This window comes from Canis aureus, chromosome 22, assembly GCF_053574225.1.
Source record: "Canis aureus isolate CA01 chromosome 22, VMU_Caureus_v.1.0, whole genome shotgun sequence".
In the NCBI taxonomy this organism is placed as follows: domain Eukaryota; kingdom Metazoa; phylum Chordata; class Mammalia; order Carnivora; family Canidae; genus Canis; species Canis aureus.
This window is the reverse complement of record NC_135632.1, coordinates 43,136,087-43,155,774: the sequence shown is the minus strand read 5'-3', so window position 1 is coordinate 43,155,774 and position 19,688 is coordinate 43,136,087. Positions and strand designations below refer to the sequence as shown.

Sequence of the window (19,688 nt, the reverse complement as noted above, 5' to 3'; positions counted from 1 at the left end):
CCTGTTTCCCTGTAAATATTTTGTTCCCCCAAATATAAATTATCAGCTGGCCTGTAACCTCCCCTTCTAATTCTGGATTCAGCCTCCCCTTGCTCCCTAATGCTCAAGCAACAAATAAATATTAAGCAATGCTATGCAAAGCAGTTAGTTCTCACATATATTGGCAGCTATTTAAGACAATTCAGTACACATTGAAAGTTAATACTGCAAACACACTTGAATTGTCATGGAAACATGTTTATGGTTTGTTGTTGTTAAGTGAAAAATGAAATTATAAAACTATACATAGATTTCCAATTCTAGTAGCAGGGTAGGGTGGGCTAGTGCAATCCTTCTTTGTACTAAAAACATTAATAAATTATAAGACTTAATATGAGAAAGAGAAAATATTTGTAAATCATGTATCTGATAAGGGTATTATGTCCAGAACACATAAATAACTCTCACAATACAACAATAACAAAGATAAATAATCTAATTTCGAAATGGCAAAAGGTTTGAATAAACTCTTCTCCAAAGAAGATGTACCAGTGGTCAATAAGTACATGAAAAATTGTCGAACATTATTCACCATTAGGGAAATACAGTGAAAACCACAGTGAGATACCATCTCATATTCTGTAGGTTAGGCATAATTAAAAAATCAGACACTAACAATTGTTGGTGAGGATGTGGAAAAATCAAAACCCTCATGTTTTGCTGTTAATGATGTAAAATGGTGCTATCATTTGGAAGACAGTCTGGCAATTCCTTAAAAGCTTAAATATATAGAATTACCATACGACCCAGTAATTCTACTCCTGGAATTGAAAGCATGTTCACACAAAAACTTGCTCATGAATGTTCATAGCAGCATTATTCATAATAGCCAAAAGAAGAAAACAGCCCAAATGTCCATCAGTTGGTGAATGGATAAATAAAATATGGTATATCCATAAATTGAGAATTATCTGGCAGTAAAAAGGAATCTTCATTCCTTTTTTTTTTTTAAGATTTTATTTATTCATGAGAGACACACAGAGAGAGGCAGAGACATAGGCAGAGGAAGAAGCGGCTCCCTGCAGGAAGCCTGATGTGGGACTCGATCCCAGGACCCCAGGATCACACCCTGAGCTGAAGGCAGACACTCAACCACTGAGCCACCTAGGCATCCCAGGAATGAAATTTTGATACATGTTATAATACAGATGAACCCAGAACATGTGCAAAGAAAGAAGGCAGACACAAAAGACCGCAGTATAGTATGATTTCATGTATATGAAATGTCCAGGATAGGCAAACCTATAGAAACAGAAAGTACAAGAGTGGTTGGCAGGGGCTGGGTGGGGGAGGCCAACAATGGGGAGTGACTGATTGGTGTGAGGTTTCTTTTGAGGATGATGAAAATGTTCTGGAATTAGATAGTACTGGTGGCTAGACAACTTTGTGGGTGTACGAAAACCATGGAATTGTACAATTTATAAGGGTAAATGTTTTGGCATGTGGATTATATCTCAATTTTTTTAAGTCAAGGGGGGAAAGTAAGAAAGGGCAACTCCCAGGGGGTGTAAGTAAAGAGAGAAGTAAAGCTGAAGGGTCAGCCTAGATAGCTAGAGAAGGAAGGGGCTATGGTGGTGGCTGCAGTGTTCATTTCTGCATGGGGGCAGGAGATGTGGTTTGAGCCTTTGGAGGACAATCAGCTGAAAATGAAACACCTGTATAATGTTTAGCATTGAAGGGTTTCACTCTAGGTGACAAGGGGCACCTAGAAAATTTCTACTCACTGGTTTACAGGAGCTAGAAAGCAGGTGATCTTTGCCTAGACCCCTGGGTGGAAGAAAAAATGTCTCCCATGAGAAATCAAAGCTCAAAGTCCTAATCCTGCAGTACACATGGGATTGGAAATCCAAATCTTATTACTTATGTGCTACAGGATTTTCCAAGCTAAGAAACAAATATGAACCTGGTTTGGAATCAATAACCCCTCTGTGGTGCCTTGTGAAAACAAATGCATAGTTGCTCTACTGCAACACTTAATAGAACAAATGCACTTACAGGAAAAGTAAGCTTTAAAATGATAAATCATAAAAGCAAATAATCTACCTTCAACAAGATTTAATAGGCACACCTAGTAGAAGAATTACCACCCCTTCTAAGAATTTAAGATAATGTAAGAATCAGGAAGAGGACATAAAGGAAGCATATTTAAAATAGTTAAAAAAGAAAGATAAAAGAGTGAATAGGAACCAGGGTTGAATGGCACAAAAGAGTGAAGGACAAGGCAGACTTGGGTGGAAACAAATCAATATAACTTCTGGAAATGAAAATTGAAGTCAGTAAAGTTTCAAAAAAGTTAAATAGTGGAGAAAACATGAATGAAGAATTTCTAAACTAGAAACTAGAACTGAAGTATTGTTCCTAATGTATCTCAGAAATACAAAGAGATGACAGAAGGATTAGGAGGTATGGAGGATCAGGAAAGTCTTGGCATAGAATTCCAGAAGGAATGATTAGAGAAAATAGAGCAGGGAACAGCATTCAAAGTTATAATTGAGGGGTTGTTTAGAATTCAAGAAAGCCTTAAAAAATTACCAAGAGTTCCAAGCAGAACAATGCAAACAAATCCCCATTTAAACATGTCATAGTGAACACCAAACAGAATGCCAAAGACAGAACAAAACAAAACAAAACCAGTGAGAAAAGTGAGATTTCCTACAAAGGAATAATCACATTGACAAACTTTACATTACATTTGATGACAGAAAAAAAAATGGACTAATTCCTTCAGTATTATCTGGTGCTTAGTGAAAGGGAAAATAAGGGAAGGGAGAAGAAATGTGTGGGAAATATCAGAAAGGGAGACAGAAGGTAAAGACTGCTAACTCTGGGAAACGAACTAGGGGTGGTAGAAGGGGAAGAGGGCGGGGGGTGGGAGTGAATGGGTGACGGGCACTGGGTGTTATTCTGTATGTTAGTAAATTGAACACCAATAAAAAAATAAATTAAAAAAAAAACCAAAAAAAAACCAAAAAAAAAAAAGGAAAAAGAACTGTCAACTTAGGATTCCATACCCATTTCAAGCATCATTCCAACATAAGGATGAAATAGACATTTTCACCAAATAAAGGGTTCCTAGAGTTTTCCTTGCTTGTAGGAAAAATTGCCCGAAGAAGTTCAGAAAAAAAAAAAAAAAAAAAAAGAAAGAAAGAAAAAGAAAAAGAAAAAAAAAAAAAAGAAAAGAAAGAAAGAAAAAGAAAAAAATTTAAAGAATAGGAAACATCAGAGGCAAAAAGCAATGATGAACAGAGAAATTGGTAAATGTGGATAAATCTATGCAAATGTCAACTTAAAAATAGTAAATGAATTCTACTTCTGCTAATGGCTAGGTAAGCTCCTATTTGACCAACCTTCCTGCAGGTAGAAACTATACCTTTTGGACACAATACAAAAACTGCATACCACCCCATTTGCCCAGCACCCCATTTGCAACCAAATCCAGCAGATACAGGAGGGATGTTGACAACTGGAGGAAAGAAATGAATTTCCTTTTTGTCTGAGAGCAGATCCCAGACAGCATCAGGTGGGGTGGTATGAATCAGTTAAACAATATTAAGAACAATTTTTGCAGTTACAAAGCAAGATTGAGCTAAAATATTATCGATAATAACATAGAACATCAGAGGAAATTAACGCTTATGTTGTTGATAAGAGGAAAGCTGTTAACATTAGGTATTAATCCCAATATGCATGACAACCACTAAAAGAAATGAAAAATAATAAATGCCAAATCATACTTGGGAAAACAAAGAGAATGAAGAAAATCAACCTAATAGAAAGTAGAAAAGGAGAAAAAGAGGAAACAAACACAATAAAAAGAAAACACTAAATAATAGTAGAAATAAATCCAAATATATTAGTAATCTAGTGCTTGCTTCAGCAGCACATATATGAATATATTAGTAATCTCAATATAAATGGTTTAAACTTTCATGGTGAAAGGAATTCTCATACAGCACAAAAATAGAAAATTCAGTTATGTCTGCTCATAACATCCCAATCTGAAACACAATACAAATGTTGAAAGTGAGGAGGTATAAAAAGATATTCCCTGGCACACCATCAATTAAAAAAAATAACTAAAGAAATAACTAATATGGATTATAAATATAAGACCAACTTATTTATTTATTTATTTTTTAAGGCCAACTTTAAGACAAAAAAGTATTATTAGTGATAAACAGGGTTGTATGTAATCACAAAAGGAAAATTTCATTAAGAACATAGCATTTATGAACCTTGATGTACCTTACATTATATTCTTAAAAAATATAAAGTAAAAAATTAACCAGAATTGAAGGGAAATAATAGATCCACAATTGTAATGGAAAAATTTAATGTTTTGCTCTTAATAAATAAAGGATAAATATTATTTTCAAACACATATGGAACTTTACAAAAATTGAGCATGGAGTAGGCTATTATGCAAGTCTCAACAAGTACTAGAGAATTAATTTCTTCCAGACCCTCTTCTCTGATCAAAATATATTTAAAAAATCAATAACAAAAGTCCTATATTTGGAAATTTTAAACCTGAGAGTTATCAAATATGTAAAACAGACTAACAATAAAAATGTTCTTATTGATAATCTGTGTGTTGCAGTGAAAGGGATATGTGGAGAGTTTTATAGCCTTAAATTCACATTAGAAAAGAATAAACATTAAAAGTAAATGAGCTTTACTTTTTAAAATTTATTTTTTAAAAATTAAGTCTAGAAAACCCTAAAGATTGCAAAATAAAAACTTCTAGAACTGATAAATGAATTCAGTAAAGTTGCAGGATACAAAACTATATACAGAAATCTGTTGCATTTCTCTACACTAATAATGGAAGTAGCAAGAATGAGAAATTAAGAAAGAGTCCCATTTACAATTGCATCAAAAAAAAATCTAGGAATAAACTTGACCAAGGAGGTGAAGCCCTGCACTCTGAAAACTATAAAACATTGATGAAAGAAATTGAAAATGACAGAAATGCAAAAATATGGAAGAGATAATATTGTTAAAATATCCATACTACTCAAAGAAATCTACAGATCTAATGCAATTTGCATGAAACACTAACATTTTTCACATAACTGGAACAAATACTCATAAAATGTGTATGTAAAAGTCCCCAAATAACCAAAGCAATCTTGCAAAGCCAGAGGTATCACAATTGGAGATTCCAAGATATGCTATAAAACTACAGTAATCAAAATAGTGTGGTACTGGCACAAAAACAGACACCTAGATCAATGGAACAAATAGAAAGCCCAGAAATAAACCCAGGCTTATACAGTCCATTAATCAAAAACAATAGAGACAAGAATATGCAATGGGGAAAAGACAGTATCTTCAATAAATGGTGCTGACAAAACTGGACAGGTACATAGAAAACTGGACAGCTACCTGAAAAAGAATGAAACTGTACAACCACACACAAAAATAAACTCAAAATGGATTAAAGACCTAAATCTGAGACCTAAAACTATGAAATTTCTAGAAGAGCACATAGATAGTAATTTCTTCAACGTTGGCCATAGAAACATTTTTTTTTTTCTAGATATGTTTCCTCAGCAATGGAACCAAAATCAGAATTAAACTGTTGGGACTACACCAAAATAAAAACCTGCACAGCAAGAAAATCATCAATAAAACAAAAATTTTCAAATGATATATCTGATAAAGGGTTACTGTCCAAAATATATAAAGAACTTAACAACTCAATGCCCCCAAAAAGAAATAATCTTATTAAAATGTGTAGAAACGGTAGGGCAGGGCAAGATGGCGGAAGAGTAGTGTCCCCAAGTCACCTGTGCCCATCGAATTACCTAGATAACTTTCAGATCATCCTGAAAACCTACAAACTCGGCTTGAGATTTAAAGAGAGAACAGCTGGAACGCTGCAGTAAGAAGAGTTCACACTTCTATCAAGATGTTCAACCACCCTTGCAGCCCAGGAATAAATACTACATAATTGTAGTGAATTAAAAAAAAAAATGTGTAGAAACCTGAATAGATTTTTCTCCAAAGAAGCCATACTGATGGCCAACAGACGCATGGAAAGATGATCAACATCATTAATCAGGAAAATGCAAATCAAAACCACAATGAGATACCACCCCACACTTGTCAGAATGGTTAGAATCAAAAAGACAAGAAATAACAAGTGTTGGTGAGGATGTGGAGAAAAAGGAACCCTCACATTTTTGGTGGGAATGCAAACTGGAGCAGTCACTGTGGAAAACAATATAAAAGTTTCCTCGAAAACTTAAAAATGGAAATACCATCTGATCCAATAATTCCACTACTCGATATTTACCCAAAGAAAACAAAAACACTAATTTGAAAAGCTACATGCACCCCTATGTTTGTTGCAGCATTATTTATGATCACCAAGATATGGAAGCAGCCCAAGTGTTCACTGATGGATGAATGGATAAAGAAGATGTGGTATGTGCATACAATGGAATATTACTCAGTCATAAAAAGAATGAGTTCTTGCCACCTACAACAACATAAATGGACCTAGAAGGTGTAATGGTGAAGTGAAATAAGTAATGGTGAAGTGAAATAAGTCAGCTAGAGAAAAACAAATATCATATGATTTCATGTATTTGTAACATTTAAGAAACAAAGAAAAAGGAGATAAACAAAAAGCAGACTCTTGACTATAGAGAACACACTGCTTGTTACCAGAGGGGAGAAGGGAGGGAGGATGGGTGAAATAGGTGATGGGGATTAAGAGTACCATCACTTACCATGATGAGCACTCAGAAGGGTATAGAATTGTTGAATCACTGTGTTGTACACCTGAAATTAATTTAATACTGTATTTTAATTACAATTCAATAAAAAAGAGAAAGGAATAGAGCAAACTCAAAACCAGTAGAAGAGAAAAGTAATAAAGATAAGACTAGACTTTATTGGAATGGAAAATAAATAAGCAACATAGTCAACTAAACATTAGTACTTTGTTTAACAAAATAAATCTCAGAATGTACTGATCAAAGGGCAAAAAAGCTTAGGGTCAGATAGGCAATATTTGAAAAGAAAAGGAGACATGATTACAAGTATAGCAGAGGTCTTACAGTCATGAGAAAAATCTCTGAACCACTTTATGCCAACATACTTGAAAATTAAATGAAATATAGGTAATTTCCTAGGCTTCACAATCAAAACAGTATGTATAATATTATCATCATTTCAAAATGGGAGAGCAAGGGAGGGAGAAAGAGGAAACAAAAAGAAAGAGGGGATGGTAGGGGCAGGAGAAGGAGAAAGGAAGACAGAATGGTATGTAAAAATAATTCTGAGTAGTGGAATACAGGTAATTCTGATTTTTTTTTTCCTTTCTGCTTACTTATGTTCTGATTAATTTACTCCCACTCATAATGTGTCAGACAAGGGCAACTCCTATTTATGCAACCATTGTTCACCATTTAGGCCAAGGATTTTGAGAATTTGCATCTGGTCAGGTGGGCCATGGAGGCCCCTGGAAAGAAAGAGGGGTGAGGAGAGAGTCTGAATGCACAGAGATGGGACAGCATTATGGCCCATGGCAGGGCCCTGGGAGGGAGCCCAGAGGCAGAAATGGTTGAGGACTTGAACTCCATCTTCCCATTGTCTTCTCCACTGTATGTCTCTTACAAGGACACTTGTTGATGGATTTTGGGCTTGCCAGGGTAATCCAGGATGATCACACCTCAAGATTTAAATTATGACATCTCTAAACACCCTTTTTCACAAATAAGGAAGAATTTCAGGCTGTTGTGCTGAGGGCATGGACAACCTTTTGGGGGTCCACCATTCATCCCACTGCAGAGACTGAATGACAAACTTAACTACAGAAAAATGAAGCACTTCTAAATAATGAAAGACAGCACAAGCCAAGCTGAAAAGACAAGTGCAAACTGGGAGAAAGTGTGTACCATACCCATCATAGATTGATCTGGGATGAATTGCATAATTACAAACTGGGCATGGAAAAAATCCATTACTTTGCTTTTACTGTTGTGGGCATCCATTTTTATAGCAGGAAAAACATCTCAAATTTGCCAGGTCAGAGTAACTTGGTTACCTCCAGTCAGTTTTCCTAGGAGACTCCACCTGTTTGGGGGTATCTTTATCTTAGGATTTCTCTTTCCTCCTCCCTGAGTGTAGACAGAAGCATATGCAGTGTGATGTTTTGCATTAATATGGCTGGCTGTGTGCCCAGTATGACCGTGAACTCTGTGGAAGAAAGGATTGTCTTTGATTCAGTTCTGAATCACTAGTGCTTGGGATTTGTCCATCATCCAGAGAATCTTTATTGACTTACATTGATATGAAAGCTTTTAAAATCCCTGGGTGCTTTCGTTTCGGGGGTGTTAAATACCAGGGCCACATTTATCCTATTCCCAGCAGGGCTGTTATGAGGATTAATGTTTGAGCATAGATGATCTTCTGCTACTTTAAAAAGGCATTAAGTTAAAGGTATTATTTTCCAAGGATGTGCTTAGTTTTTATAATTTTATCTCAACCTATTGTCTGAAATATTAGTAATCAGGCTTATGTGATTTCTCATAGAAAACATGACATGCTGAAGTGCACAAAAATTAATCCACCATCAGGGTTCCTTTCTGGATATCATGTCAAGCAATTGGTCTTTCAGAGTTTATCATTTTGTGGGAAGATCCTACATAGTGGCTTGGCCTGTAGGTGGCCCAGGTGGATGCTTTATGGAAGAGCGTCCTGACGTGGTGTGCTATTTCTCTTCCCCTCCCGGTTGCCCAGCGAGATGAAGCAGAAGCTGGCTGAGGAAGGCAGCAAGTGCAGCATCCTCTCAAAGCACCAGAAGTTCGTGGAGCACTGCTGCATGCGCTGCTGCTCGCCCTTCACCTTCCTGGTCAACACCAAGCGCAGATGTGCCGACTGTAAGTTCAATGTCTGCAAGAGCTGCTGCTCCTACCAGAAGCATGAGAAGGTGTGGATCTGCTGTGTCTGCCAGCAAGCCAGGTGAGTGGCCAGGGGGACTCAAGGTGCCTGCTGGTAGCACTCTCTTCCTTTAGCCAGACAGAAGCAGCAGAGGTTGCCTGGTCAGCAGAGTACTTACCGCAGTAGAGATTGCCAGTGTGTAGGACACCATGTGACCTTCACAAAGAGAATGAGGGAGGGCTGTGCTTCTTGTCTTGTCCTTTCATTCATTCATTCCACAGGTGTGTGCTGGATTCTTAGGAATTATGCTGAGTGCAAGAACATGGTGGTGGACCAGGCAGTTTGCTTAGGGGGGTGATGAATGCTTGAGTGTTGATCATGGTATAGACTGATATGGGCCTGACCAGTTCACCTGTTGACTGTAGGGATGCAGAGCAAGGAGCCACTAGCACTAGGGCTTGGAAAAAGCTTCACAGAAAACAAGAAATAAAGACAGGATGGTAAAACATGAAAAAGAATTACTAACGTAAAAAGGGGTAGGGATGATGGTCTCTATGTGAAGGAAATGGCTAGCATGGAGTCTCACAGAGATAGTGTTTTTATTCTCCCTCAGTGACTGCCAGAGCATTTCTTCGATACACTGAGTATTTGGAAACTAAGAAGTTTGATAAGTTAGGGTCTGGTTTTTGTTGCTTGGAATTCTTAAATTTTTGCTGATCCTAGCATCTGCAGAACACATTTGTATTCATTGCATCTTTCCATAATGCCTTTCACTGTGAGCAAGACAGAGACTGGCTGGTCCCAAGAACACATATAGGAGCTCCTGCCTCCCTTGTCTTTTCCTTCCTTTGTTCCTCCTGCCTTGTTTGCTCACTTATATCCTTTAATTTATCAAGGCCCAGCATTTTCCCATAAAGTTAGTTAATGGAGATGACTGCTGAGCTCCCTTGAGATCCCCAGGGACTCAGTCTCTGAGCTATAAAGAGAAACCAATGGAATGAAGCAGATATGGTCTGTTATCCAGGATGTGGTGCTGGCCAGGTTCTGCATATGACTTTCAGAGCAGGGAACCTCTTCGAGTCCCCGTATACCAGCTGGGTAAGAGAAGAAGCCCTGTGACAGCAAAGAGAGGGAGGAGACTTTAATTGTAGGTGAACCTACAATTATGGTTGGGAGTGGATGATGCAAACAGATTTGTTCCATGTCTTCCCTTTCTCAGTAAAGGTGGGTTAAGATCAAATGCATGCATATAACAAGTGAGTTGGATGTTGGAGGAGATGATGTGCAGTAGACATTCTAGAAGTTGGAGATCCAGGCTTTTGAGCTGGGTTCTGATCATTGATTTGTGTACTTCCAACCAGTGCATTGTGCATTTTGCTCCAACCATACTCAATCTCACCTATGAGGACCTGAGGAAAGTAGATGGTCAGGTTCATCCTGGGCTGGGGAGTTTTGAAAGACAGGGTTTGGAATAGATGCAAAGGTAGTAGAGTTTCAGATATTTAAAATGTAGACATTAGAATGATAGACTAATCTGGATAGAGAAGGAAGGAAAGACAAAAAGGAGATGTAAATAGTTGGAAGTAAATGAAGATGTCATTCAGCTGGAAGTACCTGGTAAAGTTAAAGAACTGTCACCACGGGGGTACTTAGCAGAGAAAATTTGTATAGGAGAAAAGATGTTTGAAGTAGGGGTTTCTGAAGCAGATCCATTGGATGGTGAATGTGAGTGTAGAAGGCTGAGGTCTAGCTGAGGAAGGCATGAGACGGAAAGGCAAATGCACATGGATTCTGAAGGGACCAGGTTGATGGCAGAAGTATGGAGGTGGAGACTAACCCATGGGTGACACAATTTTCTTGAGTAAGGAGAACTAGCAGGCCAGGAGGTGACAGAAATAAGGAATGGAAGAGCATGGTGTGGCTGAATGTCACGATTGTGCACCCAGCAAGCTGGGTGGGTCTTACACAGCATTGGACTCAAACATCTGCCATGGCACCACCGTCTTGCACCCATATTAGTGACCAGCCTAATCCATAGTGAATGCCTCAAGGACAGGGACCCTCCCTGTCTTCAATTCCAGTTGCAGCACAAGAGCCTACAAAAGGCACACAAATCTTTGTGAGTTGAGTAACAGAAAAGGACAATGTTCCAAAGCAGCCAAATGCATGGTACAAAAGAGGCTTCGGAAATTTTAAAGAGAAAAGGATCCAGAGAGTATAGGGTGTTAATGAGGTTTTCTGGAAGATGAGAGGACCCCAGATGGAACTCATGTTGGGAAGAGAAATCACAGGGCATTCTTGGAAAAGGTATGCCAAAAGCAAAAAAGATCCCCTAGGGTGTGCAGAGGGCCTGGAACAGACCATTCTTTGTGGTGGCATGTAGAATTAGGAAAGTTTAGGTAAAGAATTTGGGTTTTATCCTCATGGGGTTATGACATCATTGAAATTTCAAACCCTAGCAGTTATTAAAATATGCTATTCTTTACCATCAATGTATTCACCCCCACACAGAAGGAAATACTAGTACTTGCATGATCTTGTTTCTTTCAGTTTTTCTCTATTCCTCTTCTCAGTGGATCAGAAAAATTCTCCAAATCTACTAAACAGTTAATAGCCATACGACATGCAGTCACAGCCTTTTGACCCCACATACCCTGAGTTGTGTGTCTGGGTCTATTATCAGTTACAACTAAATCATATGTTGCTTTCATCAAACAGCAGTGTATTAAGTGAGCATTACACTACCTTGAGATCATATCACTTATACATGGAAGAGCCTTGCTCAAAAGCCAGTCTTCTGGTAAAATACTGTGCTATTTCACTTATATTAGATTGTCTCAAGCAATAGTCAGATATCGAAAGGGCAATAAATGGTTTGTAAGGCTATATTTTAAATTTCTATTTCACATTGCTAACCACTTAATGAGGAGGCAGTTGGCTTAGGTAAACCCATTAAACTAAATGTTGCATCATTTCCATGTCAACATTGCATGACAACTCCCTGAGCCTTGGAAGGGCATCAGAAAATAAAGAACCATTCATAGAAGGATACCTTGAAAGATATCCGAAAAACTAATCAACCTTTGTTTATTAGTTTTTAAAGAAAGAGGAGGATTACTTAGAAGTCATCTACATTCTGTGTGTCTGGAACAGATAGAGCACATCACACTTGTTTAATCAAAGTTGGCAGAAGGAGAATACTGAGGAAAAGTTGGAAATTTTGCTGGTTCATCATGTCATGTGGAGACATTTCTGGGAGTCTTAGGATTGTAATATTGATGGAAAAGTGAAGCTCATTCTCTATTTTACTCCAGTTCAATATGGGAACCTATCTAGGGAAAAATCAGCAGTGTGGCAGGTTTTTCTTCTAGAAATTTCTCTAAGGCTCAATTTGGTAAAGAAGTATGTCTGGGGCCAAAGCACCTCAGTTATATGACCTGTAGGCTGACAGTCTTTCATATTTTGAAGGATGCCTCAGAAGCTTTATTTTACTTATGTGGTCAGGCTGTATAACTCAGCACTACGTAACAGCCACAGCCAAATTCATCATGTGAAGCATTTAAGGACTACTTTGATTTGAATCATGTATGAAAAATTTCTGATTAATAACAGCTTGTAAAGCCTGTCCAGTTTCTTGAAACAGAAAAAAATAGTTTAAAACAGATTGTTTAGACTTTAAATACAGATTTTACTTGGCAAAAGCTGGTGCCACACTGGAGGATGGCATTGTGGGCACTATGGTGCCATCCACATTGTTCATCAGTTTCTCTGCTCCTGGTGCAAACTGAGATTCACCTCTTGGTTTAGAAGTGATTTATTTTATTGTGGATATTTGTCCAGCAGATTCATATTCAAGCAGTTGGATTTAAAACCACTGTATACATGAGAATCTATGAAGAATACATTGTGTGTGTGTGTGTGTGTGTGTGTGTGTGTGAAATCTCAGTGAAATGCTTGATAGCAGCTCTATGAAGTTGCAGAAGTAACGACTTTTGTGAGGCCACATTCAGACCCATATTTCACTGTCCACTGGCCACAATGTACTTTTTCTTTCCTACATAAATTAGTCGCATTTTTGCTGCATTGATTTAGTTTCAAGCTGCTTGTCCAGAGGCAACCATATGCATATAGAGCCATGAATAATTATAAGAATTCTTGTCCACAAAAAATTAAGGAGCTAGGAGTTGAGTGAGGGTAGACATTCATGCAAAAATATTAACAAATTGCATCAGAAATAAATGACTTTATCAGGCACCTGGGCCTGTCTATGGTGTAGTTCTAAATGAGCAACTTGGGTTAGAAATGTAGGGTTCATCAGGAAAGACCCAGATAGTGTCTAATCTCTGTAAAACTGGTAGAATTTGTAAATTCAGATTTCTTCTCTTTTGTTTCATGTCCTAGTCTTCTGTTTGGCTATTTATTACAATAAAAGTATTTTAATTTTAAGTGAAAACTCCCTTTTAATGGTCATTGCTATAATTATGATCAGCGGGTTAGTTCATCATCCATTCTTTTGCTTCATATGTTTTCCATTAGGCTATTTTTGTGAGGCACCTGGGTGGCTCAATCGGTTAAGCATCTGACTCTTGGTTTTGGCTCAGGTCATGATCTCAGGATGGTGAAATCAAGCACCATGTGGGGCTCTGGCACTCAGCATGAAGTCTACTTGGCCCTCTCCCTCCCCCTCTGCTCCTTTCCTTCTGTCCCTCCCCCCTGTGTGTGCACACACGCTCGTACACACGCTCTTTCAGATAAATAAATAATAATGTATTTTTAAAAAGCAATTTTTGTTGTCATTTTAGAATTTTTAACTTTAACTTTGGAAAATAAATATTAGATGAATTTATTAGAAAATGAATGATGGATTCTTTATTTTGAAGGTTATAAAGCCAATGGGATACTACTGAATCATTCCCTTTGTCATATATATATGAATTTATCTTTCAACAATTTATTGTATAGATTTGTTCAAACATCATAAATAAGGATGTATAGTAGTTGCATTTAAGATATTCTGCAGGAGATAAAACTTTGAGAGTGAGCCCAGACCTTGCTCAGCCATTGTCATTGGGGGTTGAATTGGTTCCAGAATAATGCTCTTATTATTCTTGAGAACAAATGGTCTTCCTAGTTCTCTGCTTCATTATAAAAATTGTTCTCTCTGATTTTTTAAAAGATTTTATATTTATTCATGAGAGAAATATATAGAGAGAGGCAGAGACATAGGGAGAGGGAGAAGCAGGCTCCTCAAAGGGAGCCCGATGTGGGACTGGAGCCCAATGTGGGACTCCATCCTGGGACTGGGATCACACCCTGAGCAGAAGATGGACGCTTGACTGCTGAGCCACTCAGGTGTCCCTGTCCTCTCTGATTTTTGTCACTATGTGCTGTTATCTTTAACATAGACCGATTTGGGAGATTGTTGTCAGAGAATGTGAAAAAAAAAATTATCCTTGGAATTGAAATCAAAACACATCTTCTCATTATACCTGTGTCATTTGCTTTGTTTTTTTTTTCTGAGACAACTTTAGGCTTCATTTCTTTTAACTTGGAGTTGAATATCCTTTACTTGTATTCAATCACTTATTCCTTGATTATTCACATGGTCTACATGATCATAAACTAGCATTCTACCCTTTTGGTATAAACTCCACAGTATGTTTTAGAGATACACCAGTGGATTCGCAATATCCCTAAAGAAGATACAGTATTAAAAAATCATCACTATGGAATAAGGCCGTTCACAGGTGAGCAAATATATGTGAAGATACTGAACCTCACTAGAAAGCAAGGCAACAGAGATATATGCTTCAAGTAGTTTTGTTTTTCTCATCAAATTAGTGATTTTTTCATCATTCTGCTCAGTGTTGACAAGGGTAGATTGAAATCATCCACTGCTGGTGGGATCGAAATAGGCATAACCTTTTACCAACATGTATCAAGGGCCTATAGCATGTCCAAGCCCCTGAACCCAGTAATTTCATTTTTGAAAACCTATACCTGAAGAGAAGATGGAAGATTTTTTAATATTATGTAAAAACGAGATGTATGGAATTATTATGTTTTTTAAAGGTTTTATTTATTTACCCATGAGAGACACAGAGAGAGAGAGGCAGAGACACAGGCAGAGGAAGAAACAGGCTCCATGCAGGGACCCTGACGTGGGACTCGATCCTGGGTCTCCAGGATCATGCCCCAGACTGAAGGTAGCACCAAATTGCTGAGCCACCCGAGCTGCCCTGGAATTATTTTTAATACAAAAACAGAAGTAATCTAAATGTCCAACAGTAAAACAGTGGAAATAAATTAGGGCATATTCAACTTGATGGAATATGATAAGGCCTTTAAGGAGGAGATGAGCACTGGATGTTTACTGTATGTTGGCATGTTGAATTTAAATAAAATTTTAAAAAATAAAATAGCATATGTATTATATTAGCATGGGTAAATTCTTCCATTAAAATGTTAGATTAATAGGACGCCTGGGTGGCTCAGAGGTTGAGCTTATGCCTTTGACTTAGGGCGTGATCCTGGGGTCCCAGGATCAAGTCCCATATCAGGCTTCCTGCATAGAGCCTGCTTCTCCCTCTGCCTGTGTCTCTGCCTGTTTCTCTCTCTGTGTGTCTCTCATACATAAATAAATAAAACTTTAAAAATAAATAAATAATAAATACATAAATAAATAAATACAATGTTAGATTAAAAACAATAGTTCTGGGATCCCTGGGTGGCTCATCGGTTTGGCGCCTGCCTTTGGTCCAGGGCGCGATCCTGGAGTCCAGGGATCGAGTCCTGAGTCGGACTCCCGTCATGGAGCCTGCTTCTCCCTCTGCCTGTGTCTCTGCCTCTCTCTCTCTCTATGTCTATCATGAATAAATAAATAAAATCTTAAAAAAAAACAATAGTGCTACAATGTACATGTAATATAATTGCTATATAATAAAATAAATAGAATAAAGACTGAAAGGCAGTTTACACTCATCAATGCTGTTAACATTAACATTGGGAGATAACATATGGATAATTTTTCTTTTACCTCTGTTTTCCATTTAGGTTTCAAATTTACCACATTTTACACATATGCTTCTATAACCAGGTATACATAAAACAAACATAAAGAAATCTAGGATGTGCTCCTTTCTCTCCTTCCCATTCCAAATACTACCCTCATCACCCCATTGTTGTTCTTCCTCCAGCAGCCCCCCTGCATTACACCACAGAGCTAAAACCACCCAGGTTCCCAGGGAAAATGGAACCATCAAAGGGGACTTGTATTTTGAAGTTCCAAATAATGGGCACTTAAGATTGTAGATATCAGGGATCCCTCGGTGGCGCAGCGGTTTAGTGCCTGCCTTTGGCCCAGGGCGCGATCCTGGAGACCCGGGATCGAATCCCACGTCGGGCTCCCGGTGCATGGAGCCTGCTTCTCCCTCTGCCTGTGTCTCTGCCTCTCTCTCTCTCTCTCTCTCTCTCTCTGTGACTATCATAAATAAATAAAAAAAATTAAAAAAAAAAAGATTGTAGATATCAGCCTGTCAATAATAGATCTCCATAGAGACCATGACTGCAGCACCCAGTCTGATCGTTGTCAGAGTGACCTGAATCATGAAGCAGTTGGGAATTTTGAGAAATGTAAATTGCCCCCAGTGAAAGCTAAACATCTATTTTCTGGTCTCCGATTTTTTTACTATCAATAGATTAAATAGCAAATATATCAGGAGTACCTGTTATGGGCATGGGATTGAATTTGCCTTTTCAGATGAGTTATTTCATGTAACCCTTTCGAGAACTCTGTGAGAGGGCAAGATTAGCCCCAGTTTAGAGGCAGGGAGGTCTGAAACTTGGAATGACCAACTGGCTAGCCAAGATCACTTAGTCGGCCCCAAGTTCAGGACTCTCTTTACAGGCTCCCCCAGGAACACAACCTGAGCCCTTGGGCCCCATTCCTTCAGCTTCCCAGCAGGCCTGCTTGCTCAGCCAGCTACTGGGACCCTACTTTTAAGTCTGTGGAAGCCCCAGACAGTCTGTGCTCCAGTGTTAAAGGGGTAGTGTAGATTTCTGTTCCTCTTGAAGGCACTGTGTGTCTATAGGCAGTTAACTGGGCACTCACACTTCCTGTGCAGCCATAGCAATGAGGACAGCCTAAGACACGGGAGTGAATATCAGGGAGGAAGAGTAAGGTACCACATGATATTCCCTTCCCTTTGGTACTCTGAGCTCCTCACGGCCCTCTTAGCTGAGGCCTTTCACTCTCACATGTATCCGGTCTGAACCACCAGGGTTGAGTGGGTACTATATCCACTGAATGACTGATTCTCTAAAAGCCTACCTTTTAAGGGAAAATACAGACTATGACATTGTGTGACACTGAGCATTAAGAGCATGAACTAAATCTTTGAGATATTTTGGTAAACCATTGGCCTCTCAGCACATCTTTTAATAGGTTTAAAAAAGAGAAGAAAGATTTACTTCGACAAACAAAGCTTAGTAGGCTTTTGATTAAATCTGTAGTGTTCACAATGAGCATTTAGGATACATTTTTCGGCTGATAACCATGGTTTTTTACTAACATGTTTGTTTAGATAAGGAGCTGTGACAGCTAATTTTATGTGTCAGCATGGCTAGGCCATGCTCCCCAGGTATTTGGTCAAACAGTAGTCTAGATGTTGCTGTGAAGATATTTTTTAGATCATATTAACTTTTAAATCATTAGATTCTTAGTAAAGCAGATTACCCTCTATAATGTGTGAGCCCTGTCCAATCAGTTGAAGGCCTTTGAGAAGAAAAGACTGAGGCTGACAGCCTTTAGACAAGCTGCAACAGCCACTCTTCTCTGGGTCTCCAGCCTGCTGGTCTACCCTGCCAAAGATTTTGACTTGCCAGCATCCAGAGTTCTATGATCCAACTTCTTAAAATAAATATCTCCCTCAAGAGATGATGATGAAGATGATAGATGATAGATAGATAGATAGATAGATAGATAGATAGATCTCCTATTGGTTCATTTTTTTCCTGAAGGAATGAGAACTAATACAGGGACTTTCAAGGAATGTAGGACAAGGGGAGATGGGAGATAGACAGAGAGAAGTGAAATGGGAGACCCTACTATATATTCTCCTGCTTGGCCCCAGAGAGAGGAAGCTACAGGCAGAAACAAAGAAGCTGTTTTCACCATGGAACATGGGACCCAACAGTGTTACTCTGCAGCCTAGAGGACAGTGTATGATATAGACCTGGGGAGGGAGACATTCCCATTTGAGAACAGAAGCTCAAACATAGGGAGGATTACTGGCCCTAGTAGCACTGAGGGAAGCTGGACAGTGATTTGGCATTTGCAAAGGAGAGAAGGGCCTGGTGGTAGAGAATCCTAAATCCAGTGGTTTCTCTACAACTGGACATTAGCAGGGATTAGAAAGGGGAAGCACCACCAGTGACTTCCCGGGAGACTTCCTAGGACTCCAAAAAAGACCCAGGAGACACACTGTAGGTGGAGACTGATGTCCTTCCTGCTTTGTTCAGGAGGAGACACAGAACCCAGAACATCAGAATTGTAAATAAGATTACCACATATGTGTATCTTCCCTTAGGTGGGGAGCTTGGGGAAATTTGAGTTGCAGCAGTAATGCAGGCATTGATTTAGGCAAAGCAGGAAAAAAAGAAAACTTGGGATATGAAAAAGTGGAAGATGAACCACCTCAGTCAATAAATGGGCCCATGACCCTAAAAATGCCAATCTGATCCTCTCTGGAAATTTGAATCTTGGGTGCAGCAACACATCAACTGAGGCAATTAGAGCTGAGTCATCCCAAGATAGGTGACAAAATGATGACGGGTGTTGATGTTCCCATTACTGAGATCTCTGATGCTGCTGCCTCAGGTCTTAGATATTCAACTTTTCCCTCAATTCTTTAAGCCATCAGACCTTTTCATTAAGTTACCTTTTCAAAGAAGTCATCCAGATTTCATTCTTGCTGTTTAAAACAGAACCTAGGGGCACCCTGGGTGGCTCAGCGGTTTAGCGCCACCTTTGGTCCAGGGCGTGATCCTGGAGACCCAGGATCGAGTCCCAAATTAGGCTCCCTGCATGGAGTCTGCTTCTCCCTCTGCCTGTGTCTATGACTCTCTGTGTCTCTCATGAATAAATAAATAAAATATCTACAAAAAAATAAATAAAACAGAACTTAAAGAACTGTAACTGGTACGTAGACATAATACAATCAGAGCTGCAAGATAGAAATTTTAGGCCAAGGAGAAGAGGCATGTGACCATCCTGACATGGGACTGAGAAGGGGATATTTTTGTTTTTTGCGTGTTTTCTAATCTTCCACACTTAAATGTGTTGTCTTGAAACTGGCATGTCTAGCCAATAATTCAGTGTGACCTGCAAGAAAAAGAGTTCACAAATTTCTAATTGTCTAAAATCCCTGTTGCATAACAAACAGAAAGGGTTTCAGCTATACATTAATTCAATATGTACTAGGAAGAGAAGAGCTGGTCTATGAGAATAGAGGAAGATGTGAGGGTGTAAGTGATGTTTGTGTATAGGCCAGGAGTGCCACAAACATGTCCTTGTACCTAACGGCTGAGCATTATCCCCTTTTGTAGGTCAGGTGATTTCTGCTTCTTTAGTTTCAACGAAATTGAAGGAGGACCTAAATGACCACTAAAAATAATATTGAATCCTATATTGCCATGTGATTTCAGGCATATAACTCAGATGGAGTTCAAAGTTGAAGGACATTACTATTTAAAAA

At 38.6% G+C, this 19,688-nt stretch overlaps 1 protein-coding gene across 8 annotated transcripts in view; it reads left to right on the top strand.

The window, feature by feature from the left end:
• MYRIP (myosin VIIA and Rab interacting protein) overlaps nt 1–19,688 on the top strand; it is a 357,362-nt gene that overhangs the window by 138,587 nt on the left and 199,087 nt on the right. For all 8 annotated transcript variants that reach the window (XM_077865680.1, XM_077865682.1, XM_077865684.1 and 5 more), the window contains one exon: nt 8,794–9,015. In XM_077865680.1, coding sequence (XP_077721806.1) covers nt 8,794–9,015 — 222 coding nt within the window. The remainder of the gene's footprint in view (nt 1–8,793; nt 9,016–19,688) is intronic.